Genomic DNA, 23,095 nt, shown 5'->3' with positions numbered 1-23,095 from the left:
CTACAGAAAACAAGATCACTGTTTCAACTCACGTAGTTATTTCAGGCAGAAGCAGTGTAAACTCCTCACAACTATAAATTAAAATACAGAAGAATTCTCACCTGTGGTTTTATATAGAAATTGAATTCCAACTGTTTACTCTATCAGATCAAACAGGGAGGTCTCTGTGTCTATCTTTAACATCAGATGGCTTTTCTGTTTTAAGGTAGATGTAACAGATCCTGAATATTCCTTACATAAAACTAGAGAGACAAAAAAACCTCATGGCAACTGAAGGGCACAGTCCAACCAGCCACATCAAGAGAAATGGGTCGATACCTCATTTTGTTGTGTCATTACTTGGGGAATTTTATCTCTTTTATTTACCTCAGTGATCTGCAATTGTCAGTTTGAAGGCCATAAAAGGGGCCAAGGGGTTCTTGGTTCAGTGTCTGTGGGTTCTGAAACGACCCACGTTGTTTTCTGGCAGCAGAGAGGGAGAAAATATTTGCAAAGAACTCGCAGACCAGAGTCAGTCCAAGAAGCGGCAATAACCAAAAAAGAAAGAAACCAGACAAATAAAAATGCATGGCTAATATAAACAGCATGTCAAAAGGGAAACAACTTCTAGTGCTCATTTCCTAGCTAGAGCCAGTAGCTCTTCTTTTCCTCTACTCTGTTCAACATGGTTTTTCTTTGCTGTCCTCTTCCAGTGTCGGTGGCCATAAAGAATCTGCAAACAGAGATCACTTTATCAGTTGCCACACCATGTCCTTCATGGTGAAGCCTCTCAGGGTTTCTTTCTCTAGGGCAATACAAAAATCTCTGTGTTTAGAAATGGAAGGTTTCAACCAGCCCTGCAAGGAACTTACATGTACATGTGAATCTGCAAGTGCTGAGATGCCTTTGCTTGTCTTGGCCATGAGTGCCTGACAAGCCTTAGTGGAGGACATGAAGTACTGCAAGAGCTTTCTCTGCAGTCTATATGACACATGTCAGTGTCATATAGAAAGTTAAATTTATTTGCCCTAATAGACATACTGGATTTGATTTCTTGCCACTGTTTCTTCACCATGAAGAAGAAAACTCACACCCTGTCACTCCCTAGTTGAATGCAGTGTGCTCATCAGTTTAGCAGAAGTGCAACCTTCTCCTGCCCTGAAATTTGCCACTATTTCATCTGTAACATAAACACTTATTCAGGCACAACTTACAGAAATCATCTTATGGCAGCTAAATCTACAGGAATTTAGATATCTTTAAAGAAGAGAATTGGTCTCTCTTTGGTTTAGTTCTGTTCAGGACTGCAACTGCAGAAGTAGGCTTGGTCATAGGAATCTGGTTCCATTTCTTCTCTTGCATCCCTCTAGCAAATGAATTTAGACACTCAGATTCACTTTACCTCTGTTTGCTATTAGTCACAGGGTTAGCCAGTACTTAAAACACATCCAACTTGAACACCGCTTCCTGCTCCAGGGAACACCTTAAAATAATGGCACTGGATAAGTAAGCAGACCTGGCTCTTATCAAAGTAATTTGCACAGAAAGTGTGAAAAACACAATTTCTTAGTTATTTGTGTAGATGTTATACTTACTGTGAGGGTGGAAAACCCTCAGCATTTCCAGTAGTTCCCTCTGCCCACAGTAGTTTTCACCAAAAACACAATGTGCTGTTTAATCAATTACAAAACTGACACCTGGGGGGAAAAAAAAAGGAAAAAAAAAAAAGAAAGAAGAATCAGTTTCAGCAAATCTAGGAGTTGAATAGACAAACTCTTATTTTCTTCTGCAGTTTTCCTTGTCCAGCTCCACTTTACAAAAGATTTTTGAAGACTGTCCTACTGCCCTCTGTGGACTTTATTGTAAAGTACCTTTAAATAACCCTTTGGGCATGTGTTGGGACATGACTCCCTCAGAAACTTTTGCTTCTCTCATGCCCATGTGCTGCAGCTGCTTATTAAAATGATATCTTAATTTAACAAGGCCAACTGTACACCCTCCCACCCCCCATGTGGCTGCCAATGCTTTAAGAAGCCTAAGAGAAGGCATCTGTAGTGGCTGTTTGGTCTTGCTTGTTCTGAAAGCCAGTGAGATATAAACTCATCTCCAAAGAAACATACAGAAATGGAAGAACTACTGATAAGTTGGGAAGGAAGATCCTGATACATATGAGATCCTGCCTTAGTTTTGGTTGAGGTGCTTTGTTTCAGTCATCATTTTGTGGTGTTCAGAGGCTGGGCTGAGGGGTTTTGCCAGAGAATTGAGTGAATAATAAATATTGTTGATAAGATTTATACATTAGAAACTCTTTGTGAAACAGAAATGGTGTTTTCTGGCATTTCTCTACAATGGTCAGTTTTTAAAGAATGTAAAAATAACTGCTGCTTTTTAGCTTCAGCTGCTCCGCGTCCCTTGGCAGTCTGGGGAATGAGATGCAGAACAGACAGTGCCTGGGGGTGTTCTTCTGCACCATTACTGTCCAGGGCATTAGCTCAGCTCCAGAGAAACTACAGAATTAAGAGAGTTTCAATTTGTTTTCATTTGTCCAATAACATGGCTAAATCTCATATTTATTTATAGTATCTACCAAATTAGAGAGATGCAAAATATTTTTTCTCAATAGTCTATTTGGATTTTAATTTGTAAGCTGCAATTATTGCAATGAATTTTTACCAGTGCCACCTTCAAGGAACTAGACCTGAGTCTCCTCAAGACTCAAGTCAGCACAGAAATGGGCATCAGAGAGTTGTGGTTTCGGTCATGGTGCTTCTGGGCTTTACTTAAGTACTGCCAGTAGCCACTACACATCCTAGGGAAGTAACCTTCCTCTGATCTACAGCATTGTAAGAGCCAAACCAGCATCCTTCCACGTGCTGGAGGCTGTTGAAAATGGTTGTTTTACTCTGCTGCAGCAGACACTCCCATTTACACCAAACCATGGAGGACCATGTACTTAACTTCTGGAAAATAGGCCTGTGGGCAACTGTCCCTCCGGTTAAATCTCCTGCTAACACAGTCCCGACTTGGCAGAGTCCCCTGCTCGTACGTGTTCCTTCCCACCGGTGAGTTTCCACGCACACTCACAGCGCCAGGCGGAGGAAGGTAGCCGGGGCTGGAGCACCCTCTGCAGGGACCTTCCTCCCGTCACGGCGCCGGCAGCGGAGCCGCCTGCCCGGGAGGAGGTGTTCAGGGACACCTCCAGCCCACAGCGCTCCTCCGCACTGTCGAGATGGACGGAGCTAAAAGGGCAGAGGGATTGTGCTGTGCGACGCCTCGGTTCAGGGAGTGTCAGCAGTGGGAGCTGCAAAATGCCTGCTCTGCTGGGAGGGGATGCGAAGGACATACTTTGGGAAAGGGGAGCAGCATGATTATGGAGATGCTAACCCAAGTGCTGCTTGGTATGGACCATCCTCTTTGCAGCATGAAGGCATCTATAATTTTAAGGCTCTAATATTCTTTAAGAAAAACTTCTGTAATTAACAAAATAATTTATTATTACCATCCAACATTGAACTAAGTTGCAAGGCCTCCATTTGCTTTTGTGAAAGTTTTCCCTACCAAAACCACTGTGATGGTTGTCCTATTTGCCAGCTCAAGGCCTCGTACTCAAGCTTCCACTCAGCTTTCAAACGTGCTGGAAATAAACAGAAATTCTGGCTTCCAGGGATTTCATTTCAGTGCTGCCTGTGACCATGCCATTGAGCAAGACTCCAGATTTGACAGACATTTGTTCTGAATATCATTGCTTACGGGCACTGGCAGAGGAGCACTGGCAGAGGAGCACAGTCCCCTGCTCCAATAGCTTGCAATGTGTAGGGCAAACATCGTCTAAGATTTAGCTGATTGTCAACTAGTTGCATCAACCTCTTGTAGTCCTATAATAAACTAAAAGCAACAAAATAGTGAAGCTTAATACCATCTTTTAAAGGTGGTATGTTCAGGATTACACATCACAGCTTGCTAGAAGCAGAGTTGTGGTATGTGGTTTGCTTGGGGAAGGAATGCTCTGTAACTGCAGCACTTGGCTGTCATCTGCTGAGATGAAACTGAAGCATTAAATTTGCTGTAAACAAGGAAGGAACTCCATGACAGTATTTGGTTTGCATTCCTGAGCTTGCTGCATGAAAAGCGAAGGTAGAGAAGGGGTTTTTTGTCAAAAGAGTGTTAAAAGAATTAGCCTTTCAATATGGCACCTATACTTTTGTCACTTCAATAGGTGTACAAAACAGCTCAGAAAATAAAGTCTTTCTTTTTGTTTCTGCAATTCTCAGTGGCTTGCTCTGTGCACATTTCAACACCATCGCTTCTTGCACTTAGTCCTCTTTTCCATTTGAACGGGAAAAGCAGCTCAGAGAACTAGCAGCTCAAACAACTATCTCAGCAATATAACAGCACATGATATGTTTCTTCTCAATCCGATGCGTGCCTGACCCATGATTGCAAGGGAAGCTCTTAATCTCATTTTAAAATTCAAGTTTCCACTTTCCAAGGCATAAGAAGGTGAAAACAACTGAACCATGAACAGTAGCTCAAGATTTATTTATTGTTTTATATCATGAATCTAGGTTCAATTCCTTTTAATGTTTATATTTTGAAATAGTGGCTCTTTCTGAAGCCAGTGCATAAGTTGAGTTACTTTTGAGAATGGTTTACTGCTGTCTGGCTAAGTTATGGCCCTCAAGTATAATAGGCTGCAGCCAAGCTCTCAGGTTTCTTTGAAAAGCTTTTTAAAAAGACTGTTCCATGCTGCCTTTAATCTATTTATATTTACTATTAAACTTCTATCATCAGTGGCTCTATTCATTGTTGCCCTGGTCTTTGTGTGCTATCCCATACAATCAATGTAAAAATCCTTATATAATTATGTCTGTACTTGTAGAACATAGAGTGCCATTCCCATGGGAAAAAAAAAAAAACACAAGAGGAAAGTAAAGGACCATCTTTCTTATGGGCATGTGGAAATACAACCTCTAGCTAAGCAGACCACTGGAAAAAAATCCAAACTACTCTCTGATCATAAATTACTAAGAAAGGTAGTGTCATTTTTAAAGCTGTCTTGCCACTTTTCTTTTTAATTTCTCCCCCCATACAGACAAGTATTTGAAGTGTTTCACAAAAAGTAATGAAGATCAAGATCTTTGTTTCCATTTCACAGACTGAGAAATGGAATAATAGTGGCTGTGAATGATTTATTAAAATCCAGAGTGAAGTTAATAAGAGTGGGATAAAAAACCTACAGTGCTGCAATGAAGTAGATCTTTTGATCTAAATGGAAAATTGAGAACTTTGTATGTGCTTCACCACCTATACATTGGCCACAGGTGACACAGGATATGGATACACTGGGTTTCATTCTGGTCTTCTCATAAATTATTGTTTTTATGTTTGCATTTGCTGCCTTAGAGCTCATTCCTTATCCTGCCAGGCTCGAGTCTGGACTGAAATTTCCAAACCGATGGGCCGCGGTGCTGCTAGCTCTGTCCTGCAGTGTGGCTTGAGGCATCTTCATGGCTGATGCAGCAAGACAGCTCTGTGAAGTCGAGTTCCGCAATTATAGATCCCTGCAGGGAATTTGAGCTGGTGGTGTAGAGGGAAAGTAAGAAATCCTGCATTCGCTCTCGGCAGTCCGAGGACGGGGGGTACTCGGAAAGATTGGAAACCAGCAGCTGACTGACCGTGGGGTGTAAACACAGGAGCGAACTGGTGTAGTGCCTGGTCCCTCCGGACGGCCAGCCTGGAAGCACAAGTCCTTCACTAGTGTCCAGGGGTCGCAGGCAGTGACCCGTCCCCTTGCCTGTCCCCGAGCCCTGCCCGAGTGCCCGGGCGGGCAGCGGGCACAGCCGCGGGCAGGGGCTGCCCCCGCACCCCCGCAGCTCTCGCCGGCCGGGCCCGCGCCCCCCAACCCCGCCGCCAGTGACCCGGGCCCGGTGGGACCGGGATCGGCATTCGAGGCTGGAGGGGCCGTGCCCGTCGGCCCCGCTTCCCAGGGCTCCGCCTCGCCGGGGCTGGGGTGACACGGGCGAAGCCGTGCCGGGCCGTGCCTGGCAGCGCCGGGCGGGGCGGGCCGGGGCGGGGCCGGGGCGGGGCGGCCGTGGCGCGCTGTGGCTCGGCACGGCCCGGCACGGGGGGTGCGGCACGGCCCGGCCCGGCCCGGCACAGCACGGTGCTGCCTCCCGCCGGGCCGCGCCGGGAGCAGGGAGAAAGGGGGGAGAGAGGCAGGGAAGAAAGGAAGGAGGCAGGGACGGAGGGACCCCACGGCGCCGCTCGGAGCCCGGCCCGACCCCGGGAGCGCGACAAGTGCCTGGCACGGGATAAAGTTATCCCGGAATAAGGCTGCACGCATGTGCGTCACCCCGGATGTGAACATGCCGGCCCGGCTCCCCGCTAGCTCGCTCCGCCTGGCTCCAGCGGATGGGCTGAGCCGAGCCGTGTCGAGCCGAGCCGTGCCAAGCCGTGCCCGCATCCCTGCAGCCCGGTAGGGGCTGGGGGAGGCCGGGCCCCCCGGCGCCCTCGAGGGCCGAGGTGCGAGAGCCCCTCCCGGCGGGGCAGGGGCAGGTGCGCAGCCCGGGGCGAACGGCGGGCGGGCCCCCGGCAGCGATGGATTTTCGGGGGAAGAAGTACGAGCGCGGCAGTAACTGGTCGGACCCCGAGGTGGTGGAGCTGCTGCAGCTCTGGGCCGATGAGTCGGTGCAGATAGAGTTGGAGAGCTGCTTGCGCAACCAGCACGTCTTCAACCGCATCGCCGAGGTGCTGCGGGAGAAGGGCATCCACCGGACGGGCGACCAGTGCCGGGAGAAGATCAAGAAGATGAAGCTGGAGTACCGGCGGATCAAGGACAATAGCAAGGCCCCGCGGGGCGGGCGGACGTGGAAGTTCTACGAGGTGATGGACCGGGTGCTGACCAGCCGACCAGCCCTGGCCTATGGGTCCCTGAGCAGCAGCATGATGGCTCAGCAGGTGTTGCAGGGCAGCATGGTGGAGAGCTACCACCACCAGTTCGCCTCCTCTGCCCTGCCCTTTGGACACTCCCAGCACCCTGAACTGATGGAAATCAAATGTGAGGAGGTGAACTCTGATGACCACAGCTTGACCCCAGAGCCCCCACAAGCCATGTCTTACCAGCAGGGCTCCCCTGAAGAACAGGAGATGGAGAGAGCCTTCTTGGAGAGGGCCCAAAACGACTCTCCCATCTCCAGGGTGGAGATTCCCATTGAAACCAATGTTTCACCTTCAGGTAGGGATAGCCTTTTACATTCCAGCATAAGGTTTCTGCCCATTTTCCCAGAAAGAGATTTTTTTCCTGGTGCAGAGGTAGACACCTGGTTGTCACACTGACATTCGGATCCTTGTTTTTCCACATCCCAAAAAGCTTTAAAGTAGAAGGCTGGTATCTGCATTCATAGTCTTCTGGCCATTCCTAAAATGTATCTTGCTGCAGGTAAATAAAGTCTAGAATTACTGAGCTAGGCTAAATACTGTGTATGAAATCCAAAGGGCTGGAATGTCAGCCATAAGCTGGGCTAGGCGTTTGTGCTGGATTTCTGCATATAGTGCTGACAGTGCTTACCTTACTGAAAAAAAAACCCAATTGCATGCTTTTTGGTATAATTTGAACATAACCAGGGCTGTCTGCAGTCCTCATGCTGAATTGTATCAGGAGACCCTCTTCTGCCATGGTTGCGTTATAAACCTGCAGGTGAAACTTCCCTTGCATTCTTCTAAAATGTATTCCAGATCTAATATTTTAGGATATTCAACAATGAAGAATACTTGGGAATAAATTGTCTGGCTTTCTAATCTATTTAGTGGGACTTGTAAAGAAGTCACGGGCAGAAACAGCATATTTGTTTATAGGAGATTAGACTCGTGCACTGACAGTAGAGTTGGCCATTGCTTAGCTGTCAGGAAGGGTACAGTCTGGAAATCCTGGGGATTTCAAACCAGTCTAGAATAGGCTGATGGAAGAGCATGACATGTTGGAGAAGAGGGATGATAATCAGTGTGAGATTAATGTCTGAGATCGGGAAGAAATGCTATGTTCTCTTCTCTGTGGTGATTTCATAGTTAGTCCAGTGGAGGCAACTGGTGATCGATCATTCAGGTTAATACGGAGGCCGAGTATGGGGCTGGGGCTGGCACCATAGTGGTATGCCCAACGTGTGCTGTTAAAAAACAAACTTCAAAAAAATTTGCAAACCTCAAGATGTACCTGACAGGTTTTACTTTGTTTTTTTTCTGTAAACCCCGTAGTAGATCAAAAGGCATTCCAAGGACAGGCAGGGAAAGGCAGCAAAGCATGTCCATACCACTTTGTTTGCTGCGCATTTACTTTTTCTTCCTTGCTTTTATGTATTCACAGGTTTCAGTGAGCCCAATATGGCAAACTCATCACGGATTCAGAATGTTGTTCCCAGACCTGGCTTCTCTGCCTTGCATCGACTGAGAAAAAAGCGGAAAGGCCAACGTATGAGGGATCCACTTGATGATCTCTTGTTGAAGACTCTGACATCTCAGCGGGCCATGGAAGAGCGCTTTTTGCAGATGGAGGAACGCCGATTTCAGCGAGATTTGGATGTTGAGGAGCGTCGAATGCAACTGGAGCAGCGACGGTTTGAACTGGAGCGGGAGCATGAGTTTCGCATGTTCAATGTCTTTGCTCAAATGCTCAGCATCCTAAAGCAGAGCCATAGCAGCTCCTCCTCCTCTGTTGCCATGCCTCGGAGCTTGGACTTCAGCCAGGCATTGTCCGAAATGGAGGGAATGGGAGGAGGAGGGGGCAATCTGCAAGAGATGAGGTTTCGTCCACTTACCAAGAGGAGGGTTGACATGCATGGCTTCTGTAACCCCAACGGCTTCCAGAGAAGCCCCTATCTCTCTGCTCGTGGCAACTTTGCCAACATGTTTCAGGGCTCCACTGAGGAAGGGTACAAAGCTTATCATGCTGACAAATATGATGAAGACAAGAACCCCAATGTGAGTGAAAAGCTCAAAGTGTTTTCCTGGCTTTATTGCTAGGAAAAAAACCACTTTCTTAGAGGTTTGCTGACAGATATGCCAGAAGTGTGGGGGTTTTTTTTGATGTTTCTAATACAAGGCGGATCAAACTGTTTGTTTGAGGAAAAAAAATTAGAAATAGTTTTGCAGATCATCTAGATATCAAAGATGAATGCTGTGTTCAGCTCAGGTTTGCACACTCTGATTTCCCTATTGGGGTAATAATACCAGTGGTAGACCTTAAAAGATGTAAGAAATCTATAGGAACAGAGCTCATGTTCCTCCTTGCACTTCATCACCTCTATTACCCAATGAACACCATCTCTGATTATCTGATTATATCTGATTATTGCAGGTGATAGGTGCAGGAGATACAACTACTAAGTAGTAGACTTTTTATTTTAATTACTTTTAATAACACTCGGCACTTTTTCTACCTGCTTATGCTTAGCTGTTCAGTTTTAAGTAGCTCATCATAGCCCTCTTGTGGCACAAAGGCTGTGTGTTAATACTTCATGGCAAATTATTGCTGAGTAACAAGTATACTAAATATAAATAATGATTTATATGTGGATTACTTTAAAATAGATCCTTCATTCAGATACTGAACTGCTTGAAACTTTAAAAATATTTTATTATTAGTCCTGACTTAGTCACCCTGTGTTGGGAGGTGAAAACTAGATTTTTAAGCTAGAAAAATGTGGGCAAGTTTTTGTTACAAGGTGTTTTATGAGGCACAAGCTGCCACTTCTACCAACTGTTGTCTATGTAGAAAGCAGCTTTTTAAACAAATACTTGAAGTTGGATTTGTACTTTAATAACATTAGAAGCATACAGTTACTTAGATTTTCTTTCACATTTTTAAAATTTATTCACCCAACCTCTTTCAGTAATGAAAATGTGCTAGTAGATTTGAACTCTTCAGGAGCTAATGCTATGCTATATATGGCCAAATCGTACATGGAACTGTAGGGCCATCTCTCCAGAGGGGAAAATTCAGTGTTATAACCACTTTTCATGACTACATGTTTATGTGGTTTCTAAGCAAATCAGTGGTGTGGAATGGTAAGGTCTGATACACAAATGCTTTTAGGTAAAGAAACGTGTCCAAAACATTGTTTAAAACAGCTGCAGAAGGGTAAACCCCATTTTTTTTTCAAAGTTGTTTTAGGGTTTCTTTTTTTAGTTACATATACCAGTAAGTGAATTCAAGATTAAGTTAAACATATTTTGTAAAGAAGTATAAACCATTAGTACATATTCATTTACAGACTGTTTATTAGCTCAGAAGCTGAGTACTTGGGATATATATGGAAACACACACACATAGATGCGTGTCTCGAGTTATATATGGTGAAGTTTATGTGAACTGTGTTTTGATTTTTCCTTGGTAAGCTTTTTGGAAGAAATTTAGTGAAGTGATAGCTAAGGTGATGTCTGCAGATTTTATGTGTCTATAAACAATACACTGTTTTTCTTTCTAGGGTATAATAAACTTTGGCACCAGTGAGAATAAACTCTGCTTTGACCTGATGTCTAAGCGGGTAAGTTCTATTCCAAAAAGAAACACTGAATTTGCTCTATAGTTCCTCCTCAATGCTTGCACTTTCCTAGAGTTACTGCTGTTGCTCAGGCTTGTCTGGTAGAGTTTTTCATTGTGAATTTCCTATTTGTTGGAAGACACTTTTGAATCCATTATGTTATTTTTCCAGGAGGATAAAAACATGGGTGTTTTTCTCTTCCTCTTTATGATGGGTTTCCCTTTGGGGATGTACTTGGTTCAGAAAACGAAATGAAAATAAGATTCATTTTATTTTCCTCTGCTGACAGTTGATGATTTAATACAGATGCTTTGAAATTAGTTTTGAACTCTATTTAATTTCAAGGATCTTCACATCTGTCCATTATGAGGTCACACAATTTGGATAAATGGTTCTGAACTCACCTGAAATGTGCAAGGGTGGCAGCAGTGAAATCCCTCAAAATCAGACTGGGTCAGCTGCTACCTGCTCACTTTGTTCAGTTCCACCAGGCAGAGGAATGAAACACGCAGCACAACTGAAAAAGTAGAAAAAGCCAAAACGAAGGAATTGTAGAGGAATGTTTCTAGATTTTCATTAAAATCACTGCCCAGGTGGCAGCCTTCGAGGTGGGCAGGTGGTACTTTCTCTTGCCAGCAGTTGTCTGTGGGGTGGGAAGGTGACTCAGGGTTGGATGCTCAGTCTCTACATTTTGAAGTTCATGGTTGCTCCCATTCCACCAGTTCCCACCTTCAAAATGTTCCTTGTTTTATTTCTGCCTGCCACTCCATTGACTCGGGGTGGGGGATGCTACCCCACCACTCCGCCTTCCAGCTAAAAGAACAGGTAAGGCGGAGCTGCTGCCTGAACGAAAATGGTGCCTTCTAGGCTGCATAGGTGGTACCGTCTTTCCTTCGCTATCCTTTCCCCTTTAAACTAACACCAAGCCTGCAGTAAGTAGTGCAGAGCCAGACAGTAGTCAGCTACATCCTAATTAGCCTTTCTATGAAAATGAGTTGAGACTTCAGCTATAGTGTTTAAGCTTGTGGCAACAAGTTGAACAAAGATACTGTTGCCAGCTTCTCAGTCATCGCAGCCTGGAGTTACAGTATGGATTCACTGAATGCAGCACCAGCTGGGATTGTAGGCAAATAATTTTTTGCTGTTTGGGGCAATAAATACTTAACTTTGCCACTGAATAATGTATACGATTTCTGTCTTCAACTTCTGACCCTTAAATTAGACAATATTTTGTGGTGTGTGAGATCTCAGATGGTCTTCCTTTTAGTTAGCCCATCTGGTTTCCTTAGCCCTTAACACATTTTTTTTAAGAGTTCTCCTCTTATTATTGCATAGTCATTTTTCACCAAGTCTGCTGATATGTTTTGTGTAGCATTCTCTAGATAAGTTTAAGAGAGAGATCTGAGGCACAGTTCTGTGCTGTGTCGGCTCCAAGAACATCTACAGCTCAATAAAGGAACTTTAATCCTACAATATCAGATTGTAATTCTGCATGGGATAAGGACAGTGCCTTTAAACTCCAGAGCTTTGCACCAGATATTAGAACACCTATACAAAATGTTGTGGTTTTGTTATCATGTGTGAAATTTTCACGCTGCATGTTGAATTTTCCTCCACCCTTGCACTATCACCTACTTGAGTCCCCCCCGCCTTTACTTTTTTTTAATATTAACTCATAGATTTGGTTGCTGTTAAATATTTGGAAGGTACATTGTACAGGATACTTGTTTATTCCCTTTTTGTTTATCTAAAATGTCCTATTCTCTTTATCTGTATCAATGCTTTGCTTTCCTTTGCAACTTCACAGAACTGGATTATGTGAAACCCCGATATTTATAACCTCGAAAATATTTAGGTAAAAGCAGTGTACATACTTTATCTAAATATAAACATTAAAATGGACTCCACAGTTCAGGTGAATCTGTCTTTGAGAGCAAAATGAACTCCTCATAAGGAAAAAACTGCCTGCCCAGGGGAAGAATTATCAAGAAGATAATTTCATTTTTCTTCTGTCTTTTGAAAGCTCACATTATACTTCAACACTTACCAAAACTGATCAGAATTATAGAACTGAAGGAGCTGCAGTAACTTGGAACTGAGACATTAATGGAAGCTATTCATTAAAAAGAAATTAATGAAGAATTAACATATTGAAAGTTTATTAAATAAAATATGTATCTGACTGTGATTCAAATTTCTTTCTAACTCCTTCTAACAGTCTGGACATGAACTTTTACAACTGGGACTTGTCTTTCGAGTTGAAAGCTCTTGTCCTCAGAGCTTGGGCAAAACACTCTTGGGGTTTCTTCATTTGCTGCGAAAGTCTTCTGCAGGCATCTCTGTTGTGGGCATCATGTGTGTTGCCTGTCCTGTATCCTTTTTTGTAGGTCTCTGTGCAGTGAAGTTTTGGCTGCAACAACTTAGCAGAAGCCCATACTTCATATAACCTGAAGTTATCACTGATCAGTTTGCTGGTCCTTTGTTCTCCTACATCCATTAATTTTGATGGTCACTGGCTTTCCCAATCCAGTTTTACAACTGTTGAAGTTGCACGGGTGTGTGTCTATGCAGGTGTGTGCCTGTACATGGATCCCATCTATATGCATGTTTCCCTTAGTAGTGAATGTGCTTTTAATGGTTCTTCTCATTGCTTCCAGCTGACACAGACTGATATGGATCTGATGGAACCTTCACTGCTTCAGTATCCTGACTGGAAGGGACATCTGTTGTAAGTCTTTTCTGTAATGCTTCTCTTTTTGACTACTTGTTTAATAAGCAGAGTGGATGAAGACAAAGCACTTATGCTACATTTGCTAGTTAAAAATTTTCTAGGTCATATAATCATCTTTTTCTTTGCAAAACTGTAAATTAGCTGTCCTACCAGCTAATCCAATCAAAAGCTCTTTTATGGAGAGAAAGTGCAAGTTTTCTAAATAAAACACAGTTTTAAAAGCACTGCATACGTTAACAAATTGGGTAACTCCAGGCAGTTCTTTGAAATGTGAATGCTTGGGGACAGTAATCCTTCTCTTCTGTGCATGATTAAAGCTCATGAGAAATGCCGGCACCATTGTTGACATTATCAACATTATCCGTGACCTCTGCTGTGTGTAAAAATCCTGTCTGTTGCATGGGTCTATCCTGTTTTTTAACCATTTCCATCACACTTTACTATGCCCTGACTTTATTTTCCTAAGATGTGAACCTGTCTTGGAAGCCCAGCCTCTTGGAGAATAAGCTGAATCAATATTTGCTTTTGTGTATTTTTCAGTTTACGTGAGGAAGTGGCTCGATTTTTGACCTATTACTGCAAGGCCCCTGCACCTCTTAAAGCAGAGAATGTAAGTAACCCAGTGTTCATTGCTGTATATTCTAATGTATTGCCATTTGTTGGTAATCAGTTTTTTTAAACAAATGATTTGGTAAGAATGCAGCCTTTTATCATGTAAATGAGAGTGATTCTTCATTTCAGTAGCTTTTGATGCACACTTTCATTTTGGTAGCTTTTGATGCACACTTCAGCCAAAACATTTCAGGTCTACTGTATATTTGCCTCATGCTTTTCTTTTGCGTGCCAATGTCTCCTGCCAGCACTCTCAGTGGGGCTTTATGTTTTCATCTCCTTATTCAGCTCAGGGTCCTACTATGCCTGTATTCCTCACTCAAAGAGTGCCCATTGTTTCAGTTGAGTTTAATTTCATCCCATTCTGCTCTTATACCTCAAGACAAAGATTTGTAATTGAACCAAGACTTAGTTTTAGCCTGTAAAATAGACCTTTTCAAACTTCATGGCGTTGTTGTAACGAAGGGATCAAGACCTGAGTCTCTGCAGAACTTGCTGACTTGGGAGAGATACAGGTACCTGTAGGGATCAGGGACTCCCTACAGCGTTCAGGGCAACAGGAACTGGTGCAGCCACTGCTTTTCTGGCTGCAGTGATTCAGCAGAATCCCATTCTTCTCGTGAACTGAAGTTACTGCTGGTCAGTTCGCCGATCACTACCTCTCCAAGGCACCTGATTCTTCCTGCTACTTGGAATGAAACTCATGGTACCTGTGAGCTTTTGTCTTCCAGAAGCAGGAGTCAAACCTGCTCGTGTACGAGACCTATTTCTACTTTTGCACAAATTTGTTAGGAGGTCAGAACTGTTATTACCACAAGGAGACGATATCGCATATTAGCTGTTGAGAAGTAGTTTGCCTTCATAGCAGTTCAGAACTGCTCCCCAGTTTTTCCCTATTCTTTTTCTAAATTGCTTGTTAGAATCAATAATGGCATCAGAACAAAGTGTCTCTGAAGCAAAAAACAGGATTAAAGTTATTTCTGGTAGAAGTGGGATTTCAGCAGAAAAATTCTACTAGACAACTGGGGAGAAAATGTATTTCGGTGATATTGTCAGGAATTATTATAGTGTTGTCTTTCTATGTACAGATTTATCACTATCTTCTCTCTTTCTTTTCTAGGTGATTGTTTTAAATGGTTGTGGCTCTTTATTTTCTGCATTAGCTACAGTCCTTTGTGATCCAGGGGGTAAGTGGATGGTTGGAACATGTTTTTGGTTTGGTTTGGGTTTTTGCTGGGAAATAAAATACTGTGTTACTTCGTTTAAATATTGTTTGACAGAAGTGAAGTAGTGGAATTGCCATTTGCCTTCTTCAAAGTTCTTGTTTCCTGCAAGATTGTGGTGTGAAATTCTTCATCTTTATGGTCTGCAGATGTCATGCACTTACACTTGATGTCTGCCCTGTCTGCCTTCACTATGTTTTAGTTTACTAGACTAAACATGGGCTATACTCATGTTTACCTGGGTTCTTGCAGAAGATTAAAGAATTAATGTAAAAATAAAATGAAGGCAAAGGCAGTAACACTGCAGTGGTTCCAGAGGGCTCAGTTGTAAAAAAGCTTTCATGTTTAGCTGAAGAACAGTAGGAGAGAGAAGGATTATGACCTGTTGATAACCATTTTTGTTTTCTCTTTTCCAGAAGCTGTTCTGATTGCTACTCCCTTTTATGGTGGTATTACCCAGAGTATCTTCCTCTATGGTAATGTCAAGCTGGTGTATGTCTGTTTAGACAGTAAGGTAAGATCTGAGGAATACCAGCTTCTGTAGTGAAATTGATACTGGGAAGTGATGAGCTTTGGGAACCTCTGGAAGCCGTTCTCAGAACAAGGATACATTGCAGCCAGCGGACATTTTCCCAGTTTATTACTAGGAAACTGGGCACATAATTTGCAAGAAAGTAATTTGAGACTGCAAATCTGGATTCCAGTTCTGTCCTTTTCTTGTATCTCACTCCCAATAACAGCCCTTGAAAGGAAAAAAATGACCATTTTGAACCTTGGAGAGAGAAGTGTGTCTGTCCTACTAAAGATGGTCCCAGGCTGGAAGAGCAGATGGAGATCTTGCATTGTTTTAGTTATTCAAAGATAGCCAGAGAATTCAGTTTGTGGCCAGCCTATGATGACCATTTCTTTGATTCTATTTATTTATTTATTATCTCTGTAGTATGAAAGGATAAGAAGACGGTTGCTAGGTCATTATTGTTGTTTTTTTTTTCTTTCAGGAAAGATTTTTCAAGGGATTGGCTGAGGGCAGTCTCTATTGAAATAACTTGGCCTTTTTTATCTCTTTTATGTCTTTCAGATTACTGGAACAAACACTCGACCTTTTCAGCTCACAGTGGAAAAACTGGAAAAAGCTTTGCAGGATGCCCAGGCAGAGGTGAGTTTAGCTGAGCTTTACATTACTACCTCAGTCTACAATATGTTGGAGACATGATGTCCCAGAAGTGGCCTAAAGATCAAAGCACTTTCAAAACCTATCACCTGGCTTTCTGTTTGTCCTTGTAGACCTCCTGAGATTAGGCTGCTTGCAAACTCGGGGGCAGTCTTAGGGGGACTCCCTCAGTGTCATGTCTGTCCAATTTTGGTCGCAGCAGAAAGGATAAACTAGGAGTACCAGACCATTCACAAAGCACTGGAACCCATCCATATCACTAAAAAAAAAAAATAAAATACTTGGGCTTGCACTAAAATTTGGGACTACCCAGGGTTTCACCTTCAAGGCAGGCCAACTGAGTTACCCCAAAACTGACTGCTCTATACAGCCACAGCAGCGCAATTGAATCCACTAAGAACGCTGAGAGTTTTTGCAGAAGAGAGAGAGGTACAAATCTAGATGACAAAATGCAGATGAATATCACTTTTCTGAAGAGTGAATCTCTAAGTTTTGACATTGTCGTAAGTCCCATAAATGCTTAGCTGCATCTTTGGATCATTACTGGCTCTGAGATCTCCAGCCAAGTGTGCTCTAAATGAGTAACTTTGCATCCACATAACTCAGATTCTCATCTTTCTTGCCACATTCGTGGGCAAACTTCAGTAATTTATTACTTCCCAATTACTGATACAGCTCAGAGAAAGTGCTCCCATGCTGAGAACATGTGAGAGCATCTTTCTCGTTAATTGGTTGACCAGATGGCAGTGATTGTAGCAACTCCCTCTTTTAAAAATCATAGATTCATTCTATAATATTTTCCTCAGTTCACTTCGCAGGCGATATAATTATTTAAAAAAAATCTTGATTTGTGGCTAAAAGTTTTCTCATACAAATCTAACCTTTGAGGTGAAAAATTATGGTGGAAGCTTAAGGGGAATCTTGTGTCAAGCTCACTGCTCAAGTAGAGGGACTGAAAATTTATCCCATAATGGGGACTCTTAATACTGTGTTATTTGTACTCTGCAGGGTGTCACTGTAAGGGCCTTAATTCTTCTGAATCCCCAAAATCCCCTTGGGGACATCTACTCCTTGTCAGAGCTACGGGATTACCTGGAATTTGCAAAAAGGTATGTCAGTTTGGAAGGCTGAGGCATACTGAGTCAGATAGAGCTTCCAGAACCTGGTGTGCTGCTTGATGTCCCTGAATTGCTGTGAATATTTCTCAAGTCAGGCAAACTGTCTATTCTTCACACACAGTAGTGGACTTAAGACAGGAGAGGGGAGCACTGGGAACATGGATCATGCAGTCATCTGGGGTGGTAAAGCAACTTGCATCAAGGAATGCAAGTTTTATTTTTCAGTAATCCTAGCAAACACTGTAGTGCTGTACTTCCCTGGTAGAAAGCTGAGTTCTTTTCTTTTTGATTTCTCTGTATCTGTTAAGACAAAGGAGTATAGGAATATGGGTTCCCAGCTTCATCATGGATCATAATACTCTCTGAGATTCTGAATCCGTCAGATGCTGAGTGGATGATAATACAACTTTTTCTAGATGGATAGTACATACAGGAATTAATTTTCACTAGTGTGTTGAAAATTATCGGATTTTTGTCTTGTTATATGGTTGCAGTGGGTGACAGTTAAGTGGATGTACCTCAAATCACTTCAATGTACATATAATAGACCTGAATTAAGAAAAACTGCTTTACTTTGCAAAATTTGGCATCCCCTCTTCCTTATTTAAAGCAAGTATTTGCAGGCCTGAATTTACCCCTGCTTCTAAATGTGAAGCAGCCTTCTTTAGTAATCTCCATTTTGTCCTTTTGCAGACATGAATTGCATGTGATAGTAGATGAGATCTACATGCTGTCAGTTTTTGATGAATCAGCCACGTTTCACAGTGTCCTAAGCATGGACAGGTAAAATCAGCTCCTACTTCCCTGGCCATCTTCCAGTGACAGTTCAACATGATGCCTTGCTGAGAACTTGTGACTGGAAGTTAAGTCATGAGCAAGCAAATTCTGAATCCGTCTTATACTGATTTCTTTCTTTTTTTTTTTTTCTTGTAATTTCTGAATGGCAAATGCATTTTGTGTGCAATCTAGCAAGTAAAAAACGACAGCTTTCTGTTGTAGTACACTTTTCAAGGTGTGCTTCAATATTTGGTTGTGGCAGTCCCCAAAACTAGAAACAGATGTTTCATTTGTCGAAGATGCTGAGACTTTTCTTCTTACCTAAACATCGTAATCTCTTTACCACGTTTCTGTTGATGCCTGGAAAAACTTTCTTTTGCTGTTTAGTTCCTTTTTTTTAATAGAGTAGTCACAGATCACAGTCTGGTATTACAGACTTGATAAAGGCTTTTATTAAGTATTTTTTAATGAGATGAAAAACTTTTCAAATCTTTTTAAAATATGGTGGGAGGGGTTGTTGTGGAGGTGGGCTTTTTGTTTGTTTGTTTGTTAAATTTCTAGTCTTTACCAGTGGTGCTATCTTTCCTTTTGTGCACAGTTGCAAGGAAATAAAATATTCTTTGTTAGGTGTTAGCACAGTGTTGCTAGGCTTGATGTAAAAGAAAATGACTTTTGATTCTTGGAATATGCATTGGCACAGGCCTGATTTCTAGCATTATATGTACAAGCTTCATATGTTCAGGAAATCTGTGTATAAAATGTAGCACTGATATGCATCTGTATATCTGAAATATTTAAAAATTCTGTCTAAAACTACTTCCAGGGAGTTCCTAGCTTCTAAAGTTATTTGCATTTGAATTTTCCCTACTTGACTAATGTTCCTGGTGCACTATCTATCACTGTGTAATGCTGCCTCTCTGTTTCTGCAATGCTGCACTGGTGATCCAAAAGCTTCAGCACCTATGACACTAACTGCCCATCTGCATCCTTCTACATACAGATTGCCTGATCCACAGCGGACTCATGTGATGTGGGGAATAACCAAGGTGAGTGCTGGTTGCTATTGTGATGTGGCTTTGTGACTGGTGGGGTTGGTCTGGGGTCCTCAGGTTCTCAGGCTGAAAAGAGCAAGGTAGTAGTAATAGGATCCCAGCCTTCCTGTTTAATAAAGTAGTCTCTCTGCATCTTCTCCAGGATTTTGCTGTTTCTGGGATTCGTTTTGGTACTTTATATACAGAGAACCAAGACGTTGCTAACGCAGTGGCTTCTTTGTGTTATTTCCATGGGGTTTGTGGACCTATCCAGCACAAGGTTGCGCAGCTGCTTAAAGACAGAGGTGAGTCAGTAGCTCCATGTAAAATCCTCTGCCATTCTGTGTGTCTTGGTACCCGAAGGATCCCCTCCCCTCACTTTCTTAAGTAGTCTCCTGTTTGTACAGCTTAACTGACAGTCTTCTGTTACCCTGAAACTGCCCATGCAACACAAGGCTGCCAGCTCTACATAAAAGGATCATTTCTGCAGAGCTTCTGATCAGCAGAATTAGAGGAGCAGCTTGGAAGAAGTGTGGTAGCTATTTGTACAGAAATAGCCAGTGTTGTGTAGAACCACACCTTGTGGGACAAGGGAAATGGAAGTTGATTTCTAACTCCACCCAGGATGGAATGCTAACAGTCTACAACAACTAAGAGCTATGAATGTAGGGAAACTTCCTTAGGAAGGTCAAGAAGATACTCTTCTGCACAGACATGAAACTGCTAAGTAGTTCTTGCCTTTTTGCCTTTCTAGTCTTTTTGCTATTTGAGTAAACAGAAAACAAAAGAAGGAGGTGAAGGGAAAAAAAGGTGAAATGGAAAAAGACACGGAGTGTTTTGGAAACTTGAACAGATCAGAATACTTTCTCAGTTTGCAATTCTTTTCTTTATCTTCTCCTTCTGGTCAGACTGGATCAACCAGGTGTACCTGAGGGCCAACCATGCCCGCCTAAAAGCTGCCCATACGTATGTGACAGATGAGCTGAAGACACTTGGGGTTCCTTTTCTCAACCGCAATGCAGGCTTCTTTGTCTGGATTGATTTCCGAAAGGTTGGTAGTCTTAGAAAATGAGGCTTCTCCTGGGATGAGGGCAGGTAGTGCAACTGCGTCTGGGGGAAAGGTTAATATTGTGATAAGCATTTTGTTTTAACGAATCTGTTGTCTAATGAGGAAAGGACTGTCAGGTGTTTCAGTCTGTTCTTTTCCTTTCGTCTATCTGTGAACTTCCCTCCTTGCAGGAATCTTACTACTCTCAAGCTACTTTCCTCCCCATTTCTTCCTTTATATCACAACTGCTGTACTTCAGAGGTAAAAGGTGTCTCCCTTGGCCTTTGCAGACCTCATGGGAATCACAAATTCATGAGGATCTCAGTGATCTAATCTATATGTTACTAACATCTGACCCTTCTGATGACTCTTCTAGTACCTTAAGACAGGCACATTTGAGGAGGAATTGCTACTCTGGAAGCGTTTTCTGGATAATAAGGTCCTCCTGTCCTGCGGAAAAGCCTTTGAATGCAGTGAACCTGGATGGTTCCGCATCATCTTTGCTGACAAGACCCACCGGCTACAGTTAGGCAAGTAATATTTTCTTCTCTTTTTTCTCTCACCAGAATTTTTGTAGCACTGTTCCCTTCTCTCCTTAATCCGAAGTCTATTACTATCCTCTTGTCTTCTCTGTTTGTCTTTCCTTTCTCCATCCTCCTTTTCTGGATCTGATGGATCTGGGGGCACTTGTGGCTCAAATTAATCTACTAGTTTTTCTCCTCCTTATACCACTGCAGGTATGCAACGGATACGCAAAGTTTTGGAAGAGCGGGAGCAGGAGATACTGGCAGAGGAGAAGGAGCAGCCCTGTCAGTCAGATCAGGATGGCAAAGCAGATAGCACAGATGAAGTCATTTTTGTATCCCGCCACCAGGAGCCTACCTGCGCCAGCAGCTCCAACCTTGGTGACCTCATTGGCCTCCTGCAGCAACAGATGCGTTCTTCTGACTGGCTACAGAAAAATACAGCCGAGCAGTTTGCACAGGAAAAGCCAGAGATCTATGATGTGTTCAGCAAACTGGTGGGGAAGCAGTAGCGGTCCGTGTTTCTTCAGGGCTATTCCTGAGCAGTGACTGACCCTGGGCCCCTTACAGCTCAGGAGTGACTTCCAGCAAATAATATATTTTCTGTATAGCAAGAAAATTACTTTGTAAACCCCCTTCTCTTCCCTCTGTTTGAGATCTCTAATTTGTACTATATAGGTGTATTCCTTGGATTGGGGTGAGGGTAGGGAATGGGGAGGTCTTGTTTGTCTGCTGCTCCCTGTCCTGCAGCATCATTGTATTTTGTATTTCATTTCTAATGAATATGCTCTTAACTCTCTTATAAGGTTCTGTGGTGTTATTTTTTATTCTTCTTACTTCACACTTTCTAAGAAGACAGAGACTTGAGATTGTTAAAATGTGTAAAGTTTCCCTTTTCCTAAATGATGATCGGATGTGACTATTTTGGGGACAAAAGATGACTGCTGTCTCAAAGAGGTGTTTTGGGAAGAGAGAACCTGGTGTCAGCCCGAACTTAGCCCCAGTTAAGGGTAAATAAGCATGTGTATGGATTCATCTGCATGAGTGAGGCTGTTTGAACCATGGTCATCTAGAGCTCTGTAAAACTTTCTTTTTCAGTTTAAACCAGATCTAACCTCAGATCAGACAGTATCCAACACCCTCGGTTGGTGAAATGCCCATTTTTATTTTTATTCTACTTTTTTATATTCATGTAAATAAACAGCATCCGTTGGCCTCTTGATAGAATGTCCACAAAAGAGCTGCGAACAGAGAGGCAGTTGAATGTTCTTTCTACAGCCTTCGTATTCCTGGAAGTCCATCCTGTCCGGTTAACAGTGAAGTATATTGGCAGGACAGTGCAGAGAATGTTAGGTGTTCCTACAAGTACACCTGCTTCTGTCACCTACCACAGATTTTCAAGGTGGCACATTCCACCATTATCAGGATAATTAAGGCAATTTTTTATCTATGTATGTCAATTTGCAGGGTAATTTTTTGACTAAACAGTATTCTTCCACCTCCACTCCTTCCTTTCTCATTTTAAGACACTTTTCTGTATGCTGGTGATAGAGTATTTCAGTTGGAAAGCTTCTTTCACAGATACAAAACTCTTTAATTTCTAGTACTGTAAAACTTGATGTATCTTAAAGAAATTGAAACTGTTTCTTCTGCATACAAATTAGTCCAGAGTTGAAGGAAATTGCCCGTGAAGATGGAATGGAAGTGCACCTTTCCCCTCCTGTAATTTGTTCTAATAGCAACCAAGTTTCATCTTGGTGGCATTATAGAATCTGTTTATATAATGAGCTAGAGAGGTGAAAGATAAAATTCTGGCTAAATTCTGTGCTGTCAAAACAGTTGAAATTTGCTGATCACAAATGAAGAACCATCTTCTACTCTTCTGATCAAGCTCCAATATGAAAAAAATCCTCGGTCCCATGAAGTCTTGCATCTTGCTTAGATTTGTAACTCATTCAGAAGAAGGTTGTTATTGAGAATTAACAGGAAATTCAGATTAGTCTCTGTTTCAATCTTTAAGAAAACCATTTTATAGTTACTTTGTGAGGTAGGATGTCAGGGAATGCTGGCTCACAGTTGTACCCTTATTGCTCTGTTAGTTTTGTTCTTGGACATCATAGGTTTTGGTAGATGGGCAAGAGCGACAAAAGCATATGTCTGCATTATAAACCAAATTACCCAGGCATAGGTAGCAAATAATTAATGTGATTGCACTTTAATGTATGGTGATGGTGGAGAATTGTCTGGACGGTGAAAAGTCTGAGCAGTGGCTGAGGAGATGATGCTGCACGTGGCTGCTGTTAGCAGTAACCAATTCCTCCCTCAGAAGCCAGCAATGAGGCAAGG

The 23,095-nt window shown here is 42.6% G+C and overlaps 1 protein-coding gene across 2 annotated transcripts; it reads left to right on the top strand.

The window, feature by feature from the left end:
- The first annotated feature begins 6,534 nt into the window (after positions 1–6,534).
- On the top strand, positions 6,535–21,774 carry ACCS (1-aminocyclopropane-1-carboxylate synthase homolog (inactive)). 2 transcript variants are annotated; one of them, XM_017813650.1, is made up of 15 exons: positions 6,535–7,213; positions 8,339–8,952; positions 10,458–10,517; positions 13,172–13,242; positions 13,786–13,855; positions 14,978–15,044; positions 15,497–15,594; positions 16,159–16,236; positions 17,260–17,360; positions 18,063–18,152; positions 19,147–19,192; positions 19,341–19,482; positions 20,086–20,228; positions 20,602–20,755; positions 20,963–21,774. In XM_017813650.1, the coding sequence occupies exons 1-15, from the start codon at positions 6,577–6,579 to the stop codon at positions 21,259–21,261; spliced, it is 2,670 nt and encodes an 889-aa protein (XP_017669139.1). In that variant the 5' UTR covers positions 6,535–6,576; the 3' UTR covers positions 21,262–21,774. The 2 variants fall into 2 exon arrangements, with proteins under 2 accessions (XP_017669139.1, XP_017669147.1); XM_017813658.1 differs by having other exon boundaries at positions 6,535–7,036; positions 20,963–21,773.
- The last annotated feature ends 1,321 nt before the right edge of the window (positions 21,775–23,095 follow it).

The sequence above is a fragment of the Lepidothrix coronata genome, unplaced genomic scaffold (assembly GCF_001604755.1).
Source record: "Lepidothrix coronata isolate B3197 unplaced genomic scaffold, Lepidothrix_coronata-1.0 Scaffold1, whole genome shotgun sequence".
NCBI classification, from domain to species: domain Eukaryota; kingdom Metazoa; phylum Chordata; class Aves; order Passeriformes; family Pipridae; genus Lepidothrix; species Lepidothrix coronata.
This window is presented reverse-complemented; position numbering and strand designations above follow the sequence as displayed.